Source organism: Protopterus annectens, chromosome 1.part1 (genome assembly GCF_019279795.1).
Source record: "Protopterus annectens isolate FY-2018-M chromosome 1.part1, PAN1.0, whole genome shotgun sequence".
Lineage (NCBI taxonomy): Eukaryota > Metazoa > Chordata > Ceratodontiformes > Protopteridae > Protopterus > Protopterus annectens.
Window position 1 is genome coordinate 370,316,218 of NC_056726.1, and position 18,008 is coordinate 370,334,225.

General features: G+C 44.2%; 1 protein-coding gene across 1 annotated transcript in view; it reads right to left on the reverse strand.

Moving 5' to 3' along the window:
* The window catches only part of SLC25A38 (solute carrier family 25 member 38), a gene marked incomplete in the record, with an annotated part of 312,352 nt that overhangs the window by 165,810 nt on the left and 128,534 nt on the right, over positions 1–18,008 (reverse strand). The window contains 1 exon segment of the mRNA XM_044075325.1: positions 15,591–15,675. Coding sequence (XP_043931260.1) covers positions 15,591–15,675 — 85 coding nt within the window.

The following is an 18,008-nucleotide window of genomic DNA, read 5'->3' on the forward strand; positions in this document are numbered from 1 at the left end:
CCTCAGAGTTAAGGCCCAGGTTACTAATCTAATGGGGAGGCGAAACCCATCACTCTGTGGCTAGGCTTATAAATGCCCCTGGGCAGATAGCCTAGTACTTACCTATGAACCTAGTACTTACCTATGAACCTAAAAGTGGCCCCTATCAGAACTAAAACAGCAAAATTTAATCAAGATGTATGGCTATTGTGACAAACTAAGCAACTAATGAATCACAGGGACAGGGCTTGGATTAACTGCAAACAGAATAAAACTGTAGCTATCCCACTGAAATTTAAACAGTTGGGAAACTTGGCTAAAAGCAAAATCAAATCAGACATTTTACAAAAAAAAAAAAAAAAACTATAAAACCTCTACTCAATTCACCCTAAACCATTCTCGTCTTCAGTTAAATCAGTTCCTTCACCCAGGTCAGTCTACTTATCCAACTCCATCTCTAAATGATCATTCTCAAAGTAATGCCAGCTAGTTCAACTCACATTTCATCAATGCTGTAACTTGACTGCTAACACGGAGCCTCCAACCCTCCCCATCCTCTACACACCGAACAGATTCCAGTCCACACCAACCTCCACTATAAAAAAAAAAAAAAAAAAAAAAAAAAGACTTCTCAAGCTAAAACCCACTACTCTTGCCCCAGACAACCTACCAGCAGAAAACGTTCAGCTTGCAGCTGATGCCACGGATGCCATGGCCTATCCTCATCTCCATACTAAACAGCTCAATCAGGGAAGCCACTTCCCAGAGCCCTCGGGGTAAAAAATGTACATATCACCCCTACACAGACGTGGGAATTTCAAAGATCTCTCCAATTATTAGTCTATTGACATTCTGATGCCATTTTCTAAAAAGGACTAGAAAGAGGCATCCAAACCAAACTACTTAACTTTCTCTCTGACTTCTCCCATGCAGCATGGATTCATTCACATCATAGAACTATATCTGCCCTTTCTAAACTTCACCACTTCTATCAACCAAAGCAAAAAAAGAAGACGCTCTCATATTCCCAGTATTTTTGTTTAAACCTATCAGGTCTTTTATACTGTATCCCATCACCTTCTACTAAATAGGCTTCCCTCAGTATGAACAGGGTCACCTCGGGAAAGGGATATTTTTAGTTCAATGAGCTTACCAAGTCAACAAATGGACAAAAATAACATACATCCAAGTGCTATCAGAAACTGCCTTGCTAATATAGTTTGTTTTGAAATTCTGTCAGAACTGTTTGTATCTCAGTTGTTTTTGTCCTGCAGAGAATTAACAGGGTAAACAAGGAAACAAGTTATTTATTGATTACAGTTACACTTACAACCTACGCCAGAACATTAGCTTGATTTATACACTGCAGTAACAGTTTCATTGTTCTATGTACAATCTTGCTCAGAACAAGTAAATCCAGGGATAGCTGCTGTGATTTACTTTTTCTAAGCACTAGAAAAAAGTATAGACCAGAAGGAAGCCTCGGCCTTTCTGACTTTATATATATAAATATTAGATTATATAATGGATCTACATATTATACATAGTTATACATACATGTCTATATGTAAACATATATATATATATATATATATATATATTTACACACACATACCTATTACAGATACATAAATAATGACATAGTTGACCCATAACCTTTAAAATGCAATATATTTACCTGTGTAAGAAAAGCATTTGAAGCATCAACAGGCGTTTCATTACATAACTCTTGTCTTTAAGATTGCCCAAAAGCTCATTCCTTGGGATAATGAGAAAGAAGGGGAAGGGAAAAGCAACATACAGTCCGTGCAAAATTTCAGGTTATAGCTGCTTTTTCTACTTGCATTTGAGCAGTTACTGTGTCTGTTCACACGACTGTCAATGAGGTATTCCCTTACCAGGAAAATCTTTTACAATTAAAGAAAAATGTTCTTGAAAGTAAGGGACAGGTTCGGTTATACACTTTGCATGGTGGCCCTCTTCCCCTCATTTTCTAGAGCTACAATAATACACAACTGAATGACAGCAGACCATAAACCGTGTGCCATTTGTGCATTTATTAACATAAGGAAGAATTGTATAAGTAGACCTACAACAGTCATGCCTGACTGTCAATAAAGGTAGGACATTGGCACTGAATTAAGACAGATGGCAACAGTTGACGCAACACACTGACCAAATATAGGGAGTGGGATAATGGGGGAGGGGGGGTTGATGAAGACTATATTTTTATTCCGAAACATGCAAGCATTCTCAAAACTAACCCGGACACAGCTAATCTAGACAAGACCACTCCCAAAGCAAACCAACCCTAAAGATCTCTCGCTCACTTTCGTCCAATGTACATCTCTCAATTCTGAGCAAACTTCTTGAAGACTGTCTCTACAACCAACTTTCCCTCTAAATCAAACAGTACCACCTGCTCTCCTCCAAATATCCTGGCCTGGATGAAGTACCAGGACAGCACTTTGGTTCCTAATGGACATCATACTAAACTCAGTTGCCTCCTTACAAGTGCCCAACTTACAGACCTAGCATATGACCTCTGACCAATATCTTCTACAAGACAAATTAAATGAAATGGATATCACTCCAAATTCTTTTCCCTAGTTTAAAAAATTTTCCTCACTGGCAGACACCTCAGAGTTAAAATAGAATCTTTGCAATCAGAATCTGCAACTATTACCAGAGGTGTACCACAAGGAGCTACGTATGCCCCCCTCTTCTCCATATTCATTCAACTTCCTTGTGATCTCAATTTCCCACTTATCCTCTATGCTGATGACATTTACCAATCAGGTCACGCTCACACCAACATTAATGCAAGTCTGACTGGATTTGGCATTGAGCTTCACCAATGACTCAAAACTTTTAGTTATGTACTCACCATAACTTCAGATGTTTGGGATCCATCTCGCCTACATTCTGACTGATGGGCTCGGAGCCGATCCTCGGCTCCGACTCGGCACGCTTATGCCAAAGAGTGAAGTCTCTTATTGGCTGAGCTTACTATATCCCAGGATGCACCACTACCAGTCCCCCAGATCTAGTTTGTCCGCATACATGCACACGCATGCACTGCTTATATAACATTGACAGATGATACAAGATAAAAAACAGTAGAACCCAAACCGTTCAATCTCTTCTGATCTCCAAGGCAGGGGGAAGGAGGGTGGGTATTAGGAATGTAGGCGAGATGGATCCCAAACATCTGAAGTTATGGTGAGTACATAACTAAAAGATGTTATGTGATCCTATCTGCCTACATTCTGACTGATGGGACAGCGTCCTAGCACCTAAATCCTGGGTGGCTCACTGGAAAACACTCCTGAGTACCGTGGAACCAAATGATGCTCGTCCTTTAGATGCCACATCCAATTTATAGTGGGAAATGAAAGTGTGCGGGTTGGACCAAGTAGCCGCAGCACAAATTTCAGAAATAGCGAGCTTGGAATGGAATGCAATAGAGGTAGCCATAGCTCTAGTAGAGTGAGCTTTGACAGATGTTGTAAGTTGCTTATTTGAAGAGGAATAAGCTTGAGTTATGCAATCTCTGATCCATTTGGCAATAGTAGCTTTAGTAATGGTTTTACCCAGTTTATTATCTGAAAAGGACACAAACAATTGATCTGTTTTCCTAATTTGCTGAGTCCTATCTAGATAGAAGCGCAATTGCCTGTGAACATCCAATGTATGGAAGGTGTATTCCGCTTTGTTTGAAAATTTTGGAAAGAAAACTGGTAGCTCTAAAGATTGTTGGAGACAGAGATTAGAGCAAACTTTTGGGACAAAAGATGGATTAGGTCTAAGTGATACTCTATCCTTGTGAAAAATCAAGTACGGTGGTTTGATAGATAGGGCTTGAAGTTCTGAAACTCTTCTTGCAGAGGTAATTGCAATTAAGAAGGCAGTTTTCCAAGACAGATATTTCAACTCACATGTAGCAGCCGGTTCAAAGGGGAAGATGTTAAGGCACGGTACCAAATCAAGATCCCACGGAGGCGCAGGATGAAAAACTGGGGTCTTAAAAGCACAGCACCTTTCATGAAAGTTTTACATAATCTGCTGCTCATCAACGGTGGGTCTGTGGAATCGTGAAATTTGGAGATAGCTGCTAGTTGGACTTTAATAGTAGAGACTGAAGATCCTTGATTAAACAAGGATGTTAAAAATTTCAAGACCTCTGGTATCGGGGCAGTAATAGGGTCTAATCCTCTGAGTTGAGCCCAGATAGCAAACCTCTTCCACTTACTGTGATACAACTTCTTAGTGGTGGGTTTGTGGGCTGAAGATAAAATGTGAATAACTTCCGGGTCCAAGGTGTGATTTCTGACTATAGTCGGAAGTGGAGGAGCCAAGCTGTTAATTTCAAAGTGTGAAGGGACTGGTGCTGTTGTCCCGACTGATGAACCAGAAGGTCCGGTATTAGGTCCAAGAACCAAGGACCGTCCAGAGCATATTTCTGTAGGTAGGGGAACCATACCTGACGAGGCCAATCTGGAGCAATTAGAATCATTGTGGACCCCAATTGGGAAGCTTTCTGGATGACTTTGGGGAGGAGTGGAATCGGAGGAAAAGCATAAAGCAGTCCTGTTGGCCAAGGTTGGACTAGAGCATCCAGGCTGTCTCCCCTGACGCGGGGTCAAGGAAAAGAACCTTTGCACTTAGGTGTTTAGGTGGTGTTGCAAACAGGTCGCAGCACGGAATCCCCCATCTTTTGAAAATCTGAGCTGCTACTGTTTCGTTCAGAGACCACTCGTGAGGAGAGAGAATAGTCCTGCTCAGTCTGTCTGCCAATACATTGGATTTGCCTGGAATGTGGGTCGCTACCAGGAAGCGCTTGGTAGCCACTGCCCATTCCCACACCCTCATGGCCTCTCTGCAAAGGGGGTAAGATCTGGTCCCTCCTTGTTTGTTTAGATACCAGACCACCGACATGTTGTCTGTGTGGATGGCGATAATGCCTTGAGGGAGAAACTTGTGGAGGGCTTGTAAGGACAGAAGTACAGCCCTCATTTCCAACACATTGATATGGAGAGATGTTTCGTTGGGAAGCCAAGAACCCTGAACTGACCTTCCCAGACAATGCCCCCCCCCACCCCGTCTGGGAGGCATCCGTAGTCAAGGTGGCCACCGGAGGGGGTATAACAAAGGGTCTTCCCTGATTCAGATTGGATGGCAGAAGCCACCAGCAGAGGTCCCGTTTGCACATTTCTGTAATCAGTATGTGATGATTGAGGGGGAGATCTTGAAAAGACTATTGTGTCGATAATAGCCACTGGAGAATCCTCATGTGCAACCTTGCCAGAGGAACTAGGAGAACCGTGGCAGACATTGAACCTAAAAGTTGCAGGACCATCCTGGCTGGGGCTTTGGATCTTAGAAGCAGGGCTTGGACCCGATTTTGTAATGTTTGTATCCTTTCGGTAGGAAGGAAGATCCGCATTAATTTTGAGTCTATCTCTGCTCCTATGAATCTTATGCGCTGAGAAGGCAGCAAGACAGACTTTGACCAGTTGAATGTAATTCCCAGGGAAACACCCAGGGAGATGGTGGCTTGTAGGTTCTCTAGTAGTAGATGCCTGGTGGTGGCAGTCAGGAGCCAGTCGTCCAGATAGGGAAACACTTGGAATCAGAGACTCCTCAGGTGAGCAGTCACTACTGCCAAACACTTGGTGAACACCCTGGGGGCTGTGGTGAGACCAAAGGGCAGTGCACAAAATTGGAAATGACTGTCTCCCAGGCTGAAGCGCAGATACCTCCTGGACGCCTGATGTATCGGTATGTGATAATAGGCGTCCTTGAGATCTATGGAGCACATCCAAACATCTTTCTCCAACAATGGGAGAATGGATTGTAAAGTGACCATTCGAATTTGGACTTCATGACGGACTGGTTTAGTTTGCTGAGATCCAAAATGGGTCTCAGGTCCCCTGTCTTTTGGCACTAAAAGAACCTTGAGTAATTTCGGATCCGATCTGGTCTGTGGGGACCGGTTGGATGACTCCTTTTCTAGCAGCTATGAAGCTTCTACGGCTGCAATTTCCCTTTGACTGGGTGGTGGGTCCGGGATTTTTGGACGGTGGGGTGAGCGTGTAAAGGGAATGGTGTAACCTCCGCAATAATCCGAAGCACCCATCTGTCCTGAGTAATAGACTCCCAGGCTTTTAGGTGTTTGGCAAAGCGGCACCCAACTGGCTCGAGCAGCACAGCCGGGCAATCCCTCATGGAGTGTGGGAGGCTGAAGAGCCACGAAAGGACTCGCGGTCTCCAGTGTTGCGGGGCCTCTGCCGCCTCTGGGACGGCGTCTCCCAGAAAAATTTCCCGTCCTCTGCCTCTGGAAGGGAATCTTCCTGCTGTTGAGGAAAGAATTTCTGTGATTTGGAACCACATCTTCCCTCCTCTTTTAGCCTTGGGATAAGGCCGAAGGGAGTGGAAAAACGTGCTCCTACGGCAGATAAAGTCTTTCCCTCCTGCTCACAGCGGGTAAGAGTGTCTTTACCTTGGGTCCAAACAAAGAGGACCCATCAAAGGGAGCGTCGGCAAGGAAGACTTGAAGGCCTCCACAATGACACAAAGCGGAGCCAGGCTTGTCTTCGTAGAGCCACGCCTGTGCCTGCCGCTCTGCCCCTTCGGCCGCATATGAAATGAGCCTCATGGACGAGTTAGAAATCGAGGAAAGGATAGCCAACTGAGAGCTAACCGACTGGGCTAGCTGCTCAGGTAGGTTACCTGAGAGGGAGTCTGAGAGCTCCTTGACCAGATCCCTCTGTAGTCTGGTGAAATGTGCCAAATAATTCAGGGACCTTAGAGTAAAGGCTGCTGAAGTCAGGGTGCGCTTCCCGTACCGGTCCATGCTCCTAGACTCCTTATTAGGAGGATGGACGGACGTTGAAGCCTCTGCCACGTCCTGCTGGGTAGCAGATGCCACCACCATGGCATCTACAGCCACGCCTTTCGTTAAGAACTCCTTCTCGGGTGGGGCAGACAAAAATTTGTTAGGGCGAGAAGGCACTGGTTCCACAGTATCTGGATGTTCCCACGCCCTCCGACAAACCAAATCCAGGAGCTCGTCGAAGGGCGGAGACACCCAGGAGGCGGAGGGCTGAGCCCCGAAGGCCTTGAGGAACACCGACTCATCAGCGGAGGGGGGTTTGGAATTCCAGCCGCCTCGTTGCTTGAGGATCTCTAGAATGTCTGCAAATGAGACATCATCCGAGGACGACTTTGGGGACCCCTCCGCATCATCAAGATCAGTGTCCGATGTAAGAGACTCGGGGAGTCCACGTGCTTCCTCTTGCACGATCTCTTCCTTGGGGGCTCCTCCGAAGACAACTCCGAAAGACCCTCAAGAGGAGGGGAACCCCCAGTGGGGGCAACCTCAGGCCCCAGGGCTCCGCTGCCTAGAGACAGGGGAACTGCCAAAGACCCAGTCTCCATGCCCAGGGAAGGTGCCGGTAAAGCCGTAGAGATGGCCGAAGAAGATTTGGCCAAGGCACTCCTCATAGCCCTGAAGGCCCGACCCCCAGAATCCTGGGGGGGTCCAGTCTCCGGAGCCATGATAGCAGACGGAAGTCCCGCGGCCGAAGCACCGAGAGGGAGGCTTGGAACCGACAGCATTGGTCCCAACGTCACCCCGGCCCGGCGAAGAAGTCTGTGTGCTAAACTCGGACCCGAAGGCCGGGGTTGGACTAAGGGTCGGAGCCGACCCTAGGATCTCTACTGGCTCCATCAGCACCTGCTCCGGAGCCAAGCGGTCGGAGGAGGAATGGCAATGGAATGGGCTATCGGCTCCGAAGCCAATTGGGTCGGAGCTGAAACAAATTTCTGAAAGACTGGGGACTGGAAAAGTCTTTGGAGTACCCTGTCTATGTCCGAATCTGACATCCTTGATGACCTGGAAGAGACCGAACGGGTCTGAGTAGGCCTCTCCAATGGCTCCAAGGGACTAGGGGACCGGCTCCGAATCGACTCGATAATTATCGGCGCCGACGGAGTGTCCAAACCAATTTCGATCGGTGCCGAAGAGGGCTTCGGCGCCGAGGAGGAAGTGTCTGAGCGGACAACCTTCATCGGCTCCAAGATCAGTGGAGCCGATGAAGATGACCCGCCTCTCGAGGCCCAGCCGTCGGCTCCGAACCCAGAGGAGTCGAGGCTGGAGGCATCGAGGCAGACCGTTCCGCCCTCGGCTCCGAGGTCCGTGGAGCCGAAGGAGAAGCCTGCCTATGTCTTTTGGCGGTCGGATCCGACGGGCTGGTCGGAGCCGACGCCCTTTTCTTCTTTGCAGGAGAAGGAGATGAAGCTAAAGCCTCTTCAAAAGAGGGTTTAATAAGGCCTTTTAAAATAAGTTTATTTTCCTCTCTTGGAGGACCCTCGAGGAAAACGCGTGGCACACGCTACAGGACTCCTGCAAATGTTTGGTGCCCAAACAGTACACACAGAGAGAATGGTCATCTGTTATTGACATCTTGAAACTGCACTTAGTGCACTTTTTAAATCCTGAAGGCCTAGGAGCCTGTGACATTATGGCAACCAATTTAGTGACTAGCTAAATCAAACACACTAAATATCACAGAAAAAACTCTCTTTTCTTATCTTTTTGAAAACCTTTTTTTTTTTGAGAACCAAAGGCTGTCACAAAAATAACTAAAGGGATCCAAAAATCCCTAAATAAATGGACTTGAACAACAATGGACTGACAGGGGAAGGCCCTTCAACTCAAAGGGGACCTCTAGTCAGAAAAAAACACAATCACCACACAAATATCAAACAGAAATTATCCACTCATACACAAAAACACTAGACAGCTGTTAAAACAGCTTTTTGTTGAATTTTTAGAAAATTCCTGACAGGAAAGTAAGTGAAGAAAACACTACTTAGCTCAGCCAGCTCGAGACCACGTCTTTGCTTGTTAGCGGCAAACGAGATCTGGGGGACTGGTAGTGGTGCATCCTGGGATATAGTAAGCTCAGCCAATAAGAGACTTCGCTCTTTGGCATAAGCGTGCCGAGTCGGAGCCGAGGATCGGCTCCGTGCCCATCAGTCAGAATGTAGGCGAGATAGGATCACATAACATCTATAAACTACTTCTCAACCCGACCAAAATCAAAACTATGCTTTGTGGAACTCCACAGAAAATTTACCATGCATCTATGTTTGACCTACACAACCATTCCACACAGACTACCTCCACTTTCAAATACCTGGGCGGTGGCTTGACAAGTCACTAATCTTACATATTCACACAGAATGCGAGAGCCAAAATACCCTCCTCTTCTAGACCAAAAAGCTCTCCTCTTTTCTATCCCAACCAGCCAGACCAGCCACTGGCAAAGGAGTTCTCCTTTCTCAGCTTTAACACTGGCTCCCAATTTTTGCTTCTGCCTCCAGGAAAAACACTGCCGCCACTGCAGGCTTTCTAACAGCATCTGCAGATTCATTACAAGTTCAATTATCTGTGAGCATCACTGTACCACCCTAGAAAAAAGCCAAATGGCTACCCATAAAACAAAGATCTAGTCTACTTTTAGGATCACAACTCTACAAAATACTCAACTTTACATTTAATCTCCTTGCAGCTAGACTTCACAGCATAACTGCCGCATACAAAACCAAACTCCATAGCACTGCACATCATTTCACCTCTCAGGCACCTGCTCTTTGGCAAGCTCTGCCCATCAACATTAAGGAAAACTACACTTATTCCAAGTTAAGAATACCACTCAAAAAGCACTTCTTTATCCAGGCCAAATGCTCCTGTTTTAACACAGGACATACCACCTAACTCTTTCAGAGTCTTCTCCGCTCTCATGATTCACTGAAAATTGAACCACTTTAGAAACTAATGTATGTATTGTACATTACACTGTGCCTGTTCACTAGAATGTATATATGTTTTTTTCTATGCAATTAGTCAGAACCTGCCACTGCTTACATTTCTGTATTTATTGTTTGCAAAATGTTTTGCATTTCACCCAGGCTGAGCCTGAAATGGGTCAATACTGATCAGTGCACTACCCCAATAAATATATATAAATAAATAAATAGCTTCATATCCACATCTCCCCGTGTGGACTCCAATTTTATTCACTGCAGCAAATGGTAAGGAGGGAGACAGGGCTGTAACACTAACCACACTAACATGTGCAATTATGGCAAGTTGCCTCCACAATAGTACTATGTTCTTGTGGGATACTACTGCACTTATCAGTACAGAGATGATTTTCAAAGCTGGCCCTTTAAAGTACAGTGGTCATCTCCAAGCTCAGATGATGACTGCAGAATACCCTTCTAGATTGAAGCAAATCCAGTCCTTGCTCTGGGTATTGCATCTAGTCTGTAGCACTTTGAGAAGGTATGTGCGGAGGACTAGTTGGCTGCTTGTAAGATGTCCCTTTGAGAAAGACAGTAAAGCTGCAGTACCCATTACAGAAGGGGACCTAAATTTTCCTGAAAGCCCATAACATGGACAAAAATTGATGCAATGAGCTTGCTATGCACGCAATCAGCTTGCTATGCAAGTACCAGTTGTCCTTCAGATGACAAGTTAAACCGAGGTTCCATTTGCTTGAGTTGGTGGTAGCTCAGGTGGATGCAAAAGATCCCAAGGTACCTATCAAAAAAGAGTAGGGGAAGTTCCTCAATGCCCTGGCCAAATTTCCTCGAATAGTATAAATATCATCTTGGGGCTCACCTGAAAAAAGGCTACTATCCTAGTGTGACTAACCCAGTCAAAGGATGGATAGATAAACTGAACAAAAATGTACACATTTTTTGTCTCTGCTGGCAAGTTTGTTTTCTGCAAAGGAGACGCACACATATGGTCAAATTTTCTAAAGGCTTTAGTTCTATCGAGATAATACCGCAAATGTCTATGTGCAGCTAGGAAACTGCAGGACCCCCCCCCCCCCCATGGCATTTGGAATAAGTGATAGATTATTACTAAGGATAACCAACCCTTACTTTACATGAAACTACAACAATGGCTCCTTGCTCATGACAGCCTGGAACTCCAAGGCTCTCCTAGCAGAAGTAACACAATAATGAAGGCAGGTTTTCAAGTCGGAAATTGTACAGGTCCAGCTTGACTCTAGTCTAAGTGGATAGCCCTGACTACAGCCCAAATGACCAGAATTCAATTTACAGCTTAGGCTCTGGAAGAACTGGGCATGAGAGTGGAAGTGAGTGGCAAATGCTGCTCACCCATTCTGATGTAGTGGTTCCAAGTTGATCATTGCTCTGCATGCAATCACAGACCACTCATATGGAGAGGCAGCTTCAGCTGATCACTGTAGTTTTTAGGGAATGTATGTGTGACAGCTTATCTACATCAGGTGATAGGTACTGGAAGCTCGTGACTATGCAGCATTATGTCATACACTGGGATAAGGTTAGAATGGAGGGCAGTATTTGAGGAGGAAAAAAATCAATAGCTTGTACCTTGGAATTAAGTGAGTTGCTGACTGGAGGGAATGCCTGTCAACCACAGCCAGACAAACAGATTGATTCACCTCTGGATCTCTAAATGGGTGAATAAGCCAGACTTACCAAACTAATGGAAGAAGTCACACAAGCCATGGTCAAAGCTGGAACAATACATCTCATACAGACACTGGTAGGGTGGGGGTTAGGCTCATCTGGTTGTTGTGAAGAGCACACACATCAGTGGTCAGCATGCAGACAGCAACGGTACACATGGCAAAGTACCATCATGACTGCCTGAATGACACTCCCCACCCTTTGGTGGGGAGGAATGGGCTCAGGTCCTATACAGGGACGCATGATGGTCAGCAGGCATGGGGCACACAACATGTAGAGATAAAATTCATTTTAGAGGCACTGTTGCAGAAAGTTCAAACAGTGGCAAGTTCAGCTTCTCCAGCCCACAATTCAGCTCCCATGCTGACACCACTTTATATCCCAAGAGGCTTCAGGTGGAATATTCCATTAAGCAGTTGTGTGACTAAGGGGTATGGATGCTAGAGGGGCTCTACAGGCAGGTAGGTAGAAATAGCTGGGAGATGTACACTCAGTAGGTATAACCTGAACCATAAGAAAACCATGAGCGCGATCACTGTAGTTAAAGGAGGGAGCCTCTGCATTGTGTCAAACAGTTCATTATACTGAGGCAACAGTAGAGGCTTCTCCCTTGCCATCTAAAGCAGGTGGGAGAAATCAGTGCTGCCTGGGTCAGAAAGGGACAAACAGAACTATTTCCTGTCCCCACTCTTATTTATTTATTTTTTGAACCACACTGAGAAGTAAGGCTATACAGAGATAGAAAAGCATAAAGAAAAAGATCCATTCAATTCTTGGAGATGGCATTTGCTGTCCAAGCCTTCTTGCTTGTGTTGTGGACCAGAATTGACTCCGTCTGTTGCCTTGAGAAGCAAAGGGAGATGCCCATCTCTCACACACACAACTGGTCTGGGGGTATCCAATAATTTATCTCTGTCTAACATTCAACTGTGTGTAACCACCATGGTTCTACTGAGCTGAGCTGGTCTGGTCTGGGGAGGGGGGGGTCCAATAATTTATCTCCATCTAACATTCAATCGTGTGCAACCACCACGGTTCTGCTGAGCTGATCTAATCTGTAATGGAACTCTCCTTTGTCAGTACACATTACATATGATGTAAACATTATGAATTCCATCCCCCTACGCACACCTGAGGCATGGTAAGAATGTTTTCCCCTTGCTAATTTATATACCATATAAACTACAGTGCAGTCTGCTACGACATTCATGGTTTCATATTTCCAGATAGTAACGAAGGCTTCGACAGCTTGAAACAGCAGCATTATCTTTTATATTTACATGTTCACAGGCAAGTACAAGGCTAGCTGCCCTTCAAGGCCATTTTAAACCTAGGTAAATTTCCATTTTTGTGCTTGAAATCTATTCCATTCGGTTATAGATTGGCCTTACCATCCCATGGTCAATAAGCTTTGTTTTTATATGGATGGGGAGTCTGTTCCACAGCAGCAGTATCCTCTGAAAGATGCACCTGTCCCTCCCAAACAGTTCTAATGATGTTGCAGAAGAGGTTTAGATCCCTAGACATATTTCTAATACCACTTGACTTGCTGACATGCAGTAAATCCATCAGTAATAGGTCACAGGATGCCCTGCATGCCAGGCACAGCAAATCTAGTAAGGAAAAACGTTCTACACCTGCAGTTCTGACAAATTCTTTTTTTGGTTGCTTGGACAGTGTACTGTCTACTACATAACAAGGAAATGTTTTCAGTATTCACTATCAAAGCAAAACTGATTCAACATCATATTGAGACTAGTCCAGGACAGGTTAACTTGTAACCTTAATGAATACCAGTGCCACAGAGAAAAGCAGTATAGGTAAAAGTATGAAAAAATGCTTCAGCAAAGCATAACTGAGGAGTCCAAATTTAGTGGAATATCCCCACAGAAATAGCATGTTTGGTGAGGACTCTGAGCAGATGAACAGAATTTCAAAATTTGACAGTTACCATTGCCTAGGGTTGCGTTAATAGAATGGTTAGGGAAGGCAAGCTTCTTAACCACATCAGACCAGACAAAAGGTTACTAGCAAATCCATTTCACATTTGAGACTAAAGGAAAGACAACTTTTTCAACTTTAGAGGGACTGCTTCAATATAAAACATTCTTCCCTTTGGGCTACATGGCAACCCAGCAGTCTTCCAAAGATTAACAGAATCTTAAACCCCACAACTATGCTGTAAGCTTACCTAGATGGTATTATACATTTTGAGTACTGTTGCACATCTAGCCAAGGACAAGCTGTGCTAGTTTCTTTGAGGAAAGCACAACTAATTATGAATACTACCCAACAGCAGGGTAGGTATTAACAGACCAACCATATGTTGGGTATGTTGGAGGAAGAAGAATGGTTCAAGACAAATAGCAGGAAAATGATCTGTATTCTTCCCCTGGGAACAGACAAGGGCATTTTTTCTACTCATTTTACTGCAGCACTCTAGAGATGATACTAAGGATCCCAGGTTTGCAACCTCTGATTTACTCATTCATTCACCAATTCACCATTCATTCCAGTGCAGTATCATAGTGGAGCTGAAGCCTGTACCAACACTCAATGGGCACAAGGCATACACTGGAGTACAATCTCATTGCAAGATGAGTGCACGCACACACACTACAGATAGTTTAAAGGTCTGCCAAGATATGCACAGCCTTTGTGATGTGAAATGAAACTGGAGCTCTCAGGGAGAAACCACACAGACAAGACAGGAAGTGAGCACTCCACATAGATGGAATATCAGCTGAGAAATTAACTGGAAAAATATCAAGCATGAAAAGACAGCAACAGCAGCTGCTGCACCACCATGCCATCAAGCAGTTTTCTTGATTTAATGGACTAGACCGCTCAGGCCCTTTTTTTAGCTCTTTCAGCCATGATGCAGTTACAATAAGGGTTTGTTTTACAATATCAGAATACTTTCAATGAACATGCAGTACTCTACATTATGTTTAATGAATGGAACAACCCCAAGGTCATGTAATCACAACAAAGAAATAAATGCAGTGGCCCTTGCACAACAATGGACAAAATCTGTAAGCTACATTAAATAGCCAACAGCAGATCTACATTACAACTTAAACATAATTAAAACTTGGTTTAGCAGCGTAACAAGACACACTAAGTTTAGGGATGAAGAAACATACAAGAAGTCTTCTGCAGATGAAAGGAAATGTGTCTTATCTAAAAGAGGAGACAGAAAGGTTGCCATGGTCATAATTTAGAATAGAAGGACAGAAAAGGTAGAAGGTTCCTGAGACATTAAAGAAACAGAATAATGATCACAAGAATGATAAAATCAACAGTAACACAAAGAGCACACTGAATAGAATGCAAAGGAAGTGGAGAAAATGAAAGTTGAGACTGTACCACAGAAATCACTGCAGCCAGGTAGTGGAGTTGGATAGGATCTCAACTGCTTCTCAGTGGGGAACAGAATACGACAATTACAAACACCACCAAGGATATTGTCCCAGGTGAAGAAAGGCAATAAATGAGAAAGCCATGTTGCTGCAACTTAAAGCTGGCTAAGAAAATTACTAAATATAATGCTCATCATCAGACCCATTATTGTGAAGAGCGTTCCCATATGTAACTTGCTGATGAGGTTTACAAATGCAGTGTCCTAATTACACATACAAGTAAAAGAAGCCACACATGACTAATGTCCTGAAAGACTATCAAATGATCTTGAACTCAAACAACATGACTTATGGGAAATGTGAATTTAAAGATAAAGGATGAAGTCAATCAAAATGTCACATAAATGAGAAATGTTTAACAGCCAACCACCAAAATAACTGCCACAAGTAGGAGAGACCACTTAAACTCAACCTACATAAATGTGGTTTTGTTAAACACAGTAAAGAGTTGGCAATACACAGGAAAAGTACCAGTTACTAACACTAACACTGTCAAGCTATAAGCAGCTGTCTGCGGCACCATCAAGGAACAATGAACTTTACTGCTTCAGTTTTGCTTTTGATTTATCAAATGCACCACTGGAGTCCAGTACACGTATGAAAGACAGCTGTGAGATGGACACACTCCAGTTTGAAGGTGGACTAACCTACCGGTGACACTCCTTTCCAAAGGCCGAGAATATTTTCTGTTCGAACAACGTTTATGAGTACAGAAACCATGCCAACACGACCAGACCTGCAAATTTTAAAGGAGAAAATAAAAAGACTTAATATTGCAGGTTGTATAAAGCTTTTAAAAACATTCAGTTAATTCAATTGTTTACTAATGAATGTGTCATTTACATGACACACACAGTCTATTGCTCCAATTATACTAGGTTTACCCAATTTCCTTCACATAAAGGGCTCCTTTTACAAATTTACATAAAATCGAACAAAACTATGGAAAATCTTAATAAATATTTCAAGTTCTGTAGCAGCAGCTCATTTTTGGGACTAAAGGAAAGTCACAGGACAACAATGTGCCCTAAACATAATGATGCAAACCACGGCTGTAGAAAAATTAGAACCTACTAGTACTAGAGAGTCATTACACACTTCTTACACTTGATGTTGCCTCACAGCAAGAGGTTCTCCCGTTCGATTCTTGGCTGGAGTGCGGGGAGTGCCTTCTGTGACCTCCCCGCGATTGGGTGGGCGTTCGAAAGACATGCGTAAATGGGCGTGCCTTCGCTGAAGGTTGAATGTCGAGCTGGCACCTCAGCGTTCATGAAAATCTACTGCCAATCATTAGAGGACCGGAGTTCCCATGTGGTGACCCCTAACCGGGAAAAGCCGAAAGACAACAACAACAACAACAACACTTGACTCACATTAACAAGTAACTAGTAAAAAGTACAAGTAAATGGGATACACTTGGTTCCAATTGTGACCCAAGTCCTTGAGCAAAGGAGGAACAGATCCATCTGTTCAAAATATGATCAGCAATGTAAAGTTAGAATTAGGGAGAAATAAAACGTGCAGCTATAAGATGTCAGGGATTCCTAAAATGAAGGTAGGAAGGTTCCTGGAGTCACTGAGCTCAACCTCGAATTAGCCAAGTTGTGCAAACTCCACATTTACATTTGTTTGGAGAGAATCAACTGCTAGGACACTATTCACTTGTGATGTTGTATGCTTACAGACCAGTGCATTAAAGCAACACAGACTAAACACCACCATGCCTCAACAATATTACACTGGTCCAGAAATTCCTTCCATTGTTATGGTACACCACAATGTTATAAATCAAGCAAGATACCAAGGCCCGGTGAATGTATAATTTGGTTCCTATCCCTTGCTTAGAAAAACAAATTAGAAGTTATGTACTCACCATAACGTTCCATCTGAGTAGGTGTATTAATTTGTCTGCAACCTGTGGGTTATGGATCCGATATCGGATCCGAACCGGCATGGTTTTCCAGCTATGGATCCAAGCTCTCAGCTCCTCCCCTCACCCATAATGCCCTGCTCTACCCTCATGACCTCAGATCGAGTTTGCCAAAGCAACAACACCCTGAAAAGGGTAACATAGAATATGCAGGAAACTGAAAGGCCAGGGGGACAGGAGGGCGGGATGGTTGCAGACAAATGAATACACCTACTCAGATGGAACGTTATGGTGAGTACATAACTTCTAAATCTGAAGTAGGATATTCATTTGTCTGCAACCTGTGGGACAGAGTCCCCAGCTACCTGAATCTTGGGCGCCATCATGGAAGGATATTCGAGCACCGCGGAGCCAAAGGATGCTCTACCCCTAGATGCACGATCCAACTTATAGTGGGAAATAAAAGTATGAGATGAAGCCCACGTGGCTGCTGCACAAATATCATCTAGAGGAATCCTAGCCTTGAAGGCTGCCGAGGTAGATACTGACCGGGTTGAATGGGCATGAACACCCTCCGGTCGGGCCTTCCTGAAGCTTGATAAGCCAATAATATGCACTGTGAAATCCAGCGGGACAGAGAAACTTTAGAAATTGGCTTGCCCAAATTAAATTTTGCAAAGGAAATAAACAACTGGTCGGATTGCCTATGACCAGCCGTCCTGTTCAGATAAAATCTAAGTTGCCTGTGAACATCTAATGAACGTAGCTTATATTCACCTTTGTTTTCATATTTAGGGAAGAAAACAGGAAGGTTAATGGACTGATTGATGTTTGCTTCAGAAGCGACTTTAGGAAGAAAGGACGGGTTGGTCCTGAGGTAGACACGGTCCGGATGAAATACCAAGTAAGGAGGTTTAGCTGATAATGCTTGAAGCTCAGAAACTCTCTTGGCCGATGTAATGGCTACCAAAAGGCTGTCTTGTAGGACAAGAATTTGAGATCTACCGTAGCCGCTGGCTCGAAAGGAGGCGGTCAAGGCCTGTAGGACCAGAGAGAGGTCCCAAGGAGGAACTGCTTGTTTTATAGGGGGCCTGAGAAGAAAAGTACCTTTAAGAAAAATTTTACACAATTTGGCTGACATAAGAGGATTAGAGTCGTGGCCAATGTGATAATGAGAAATTGCCGCCAGTTGTACTTTG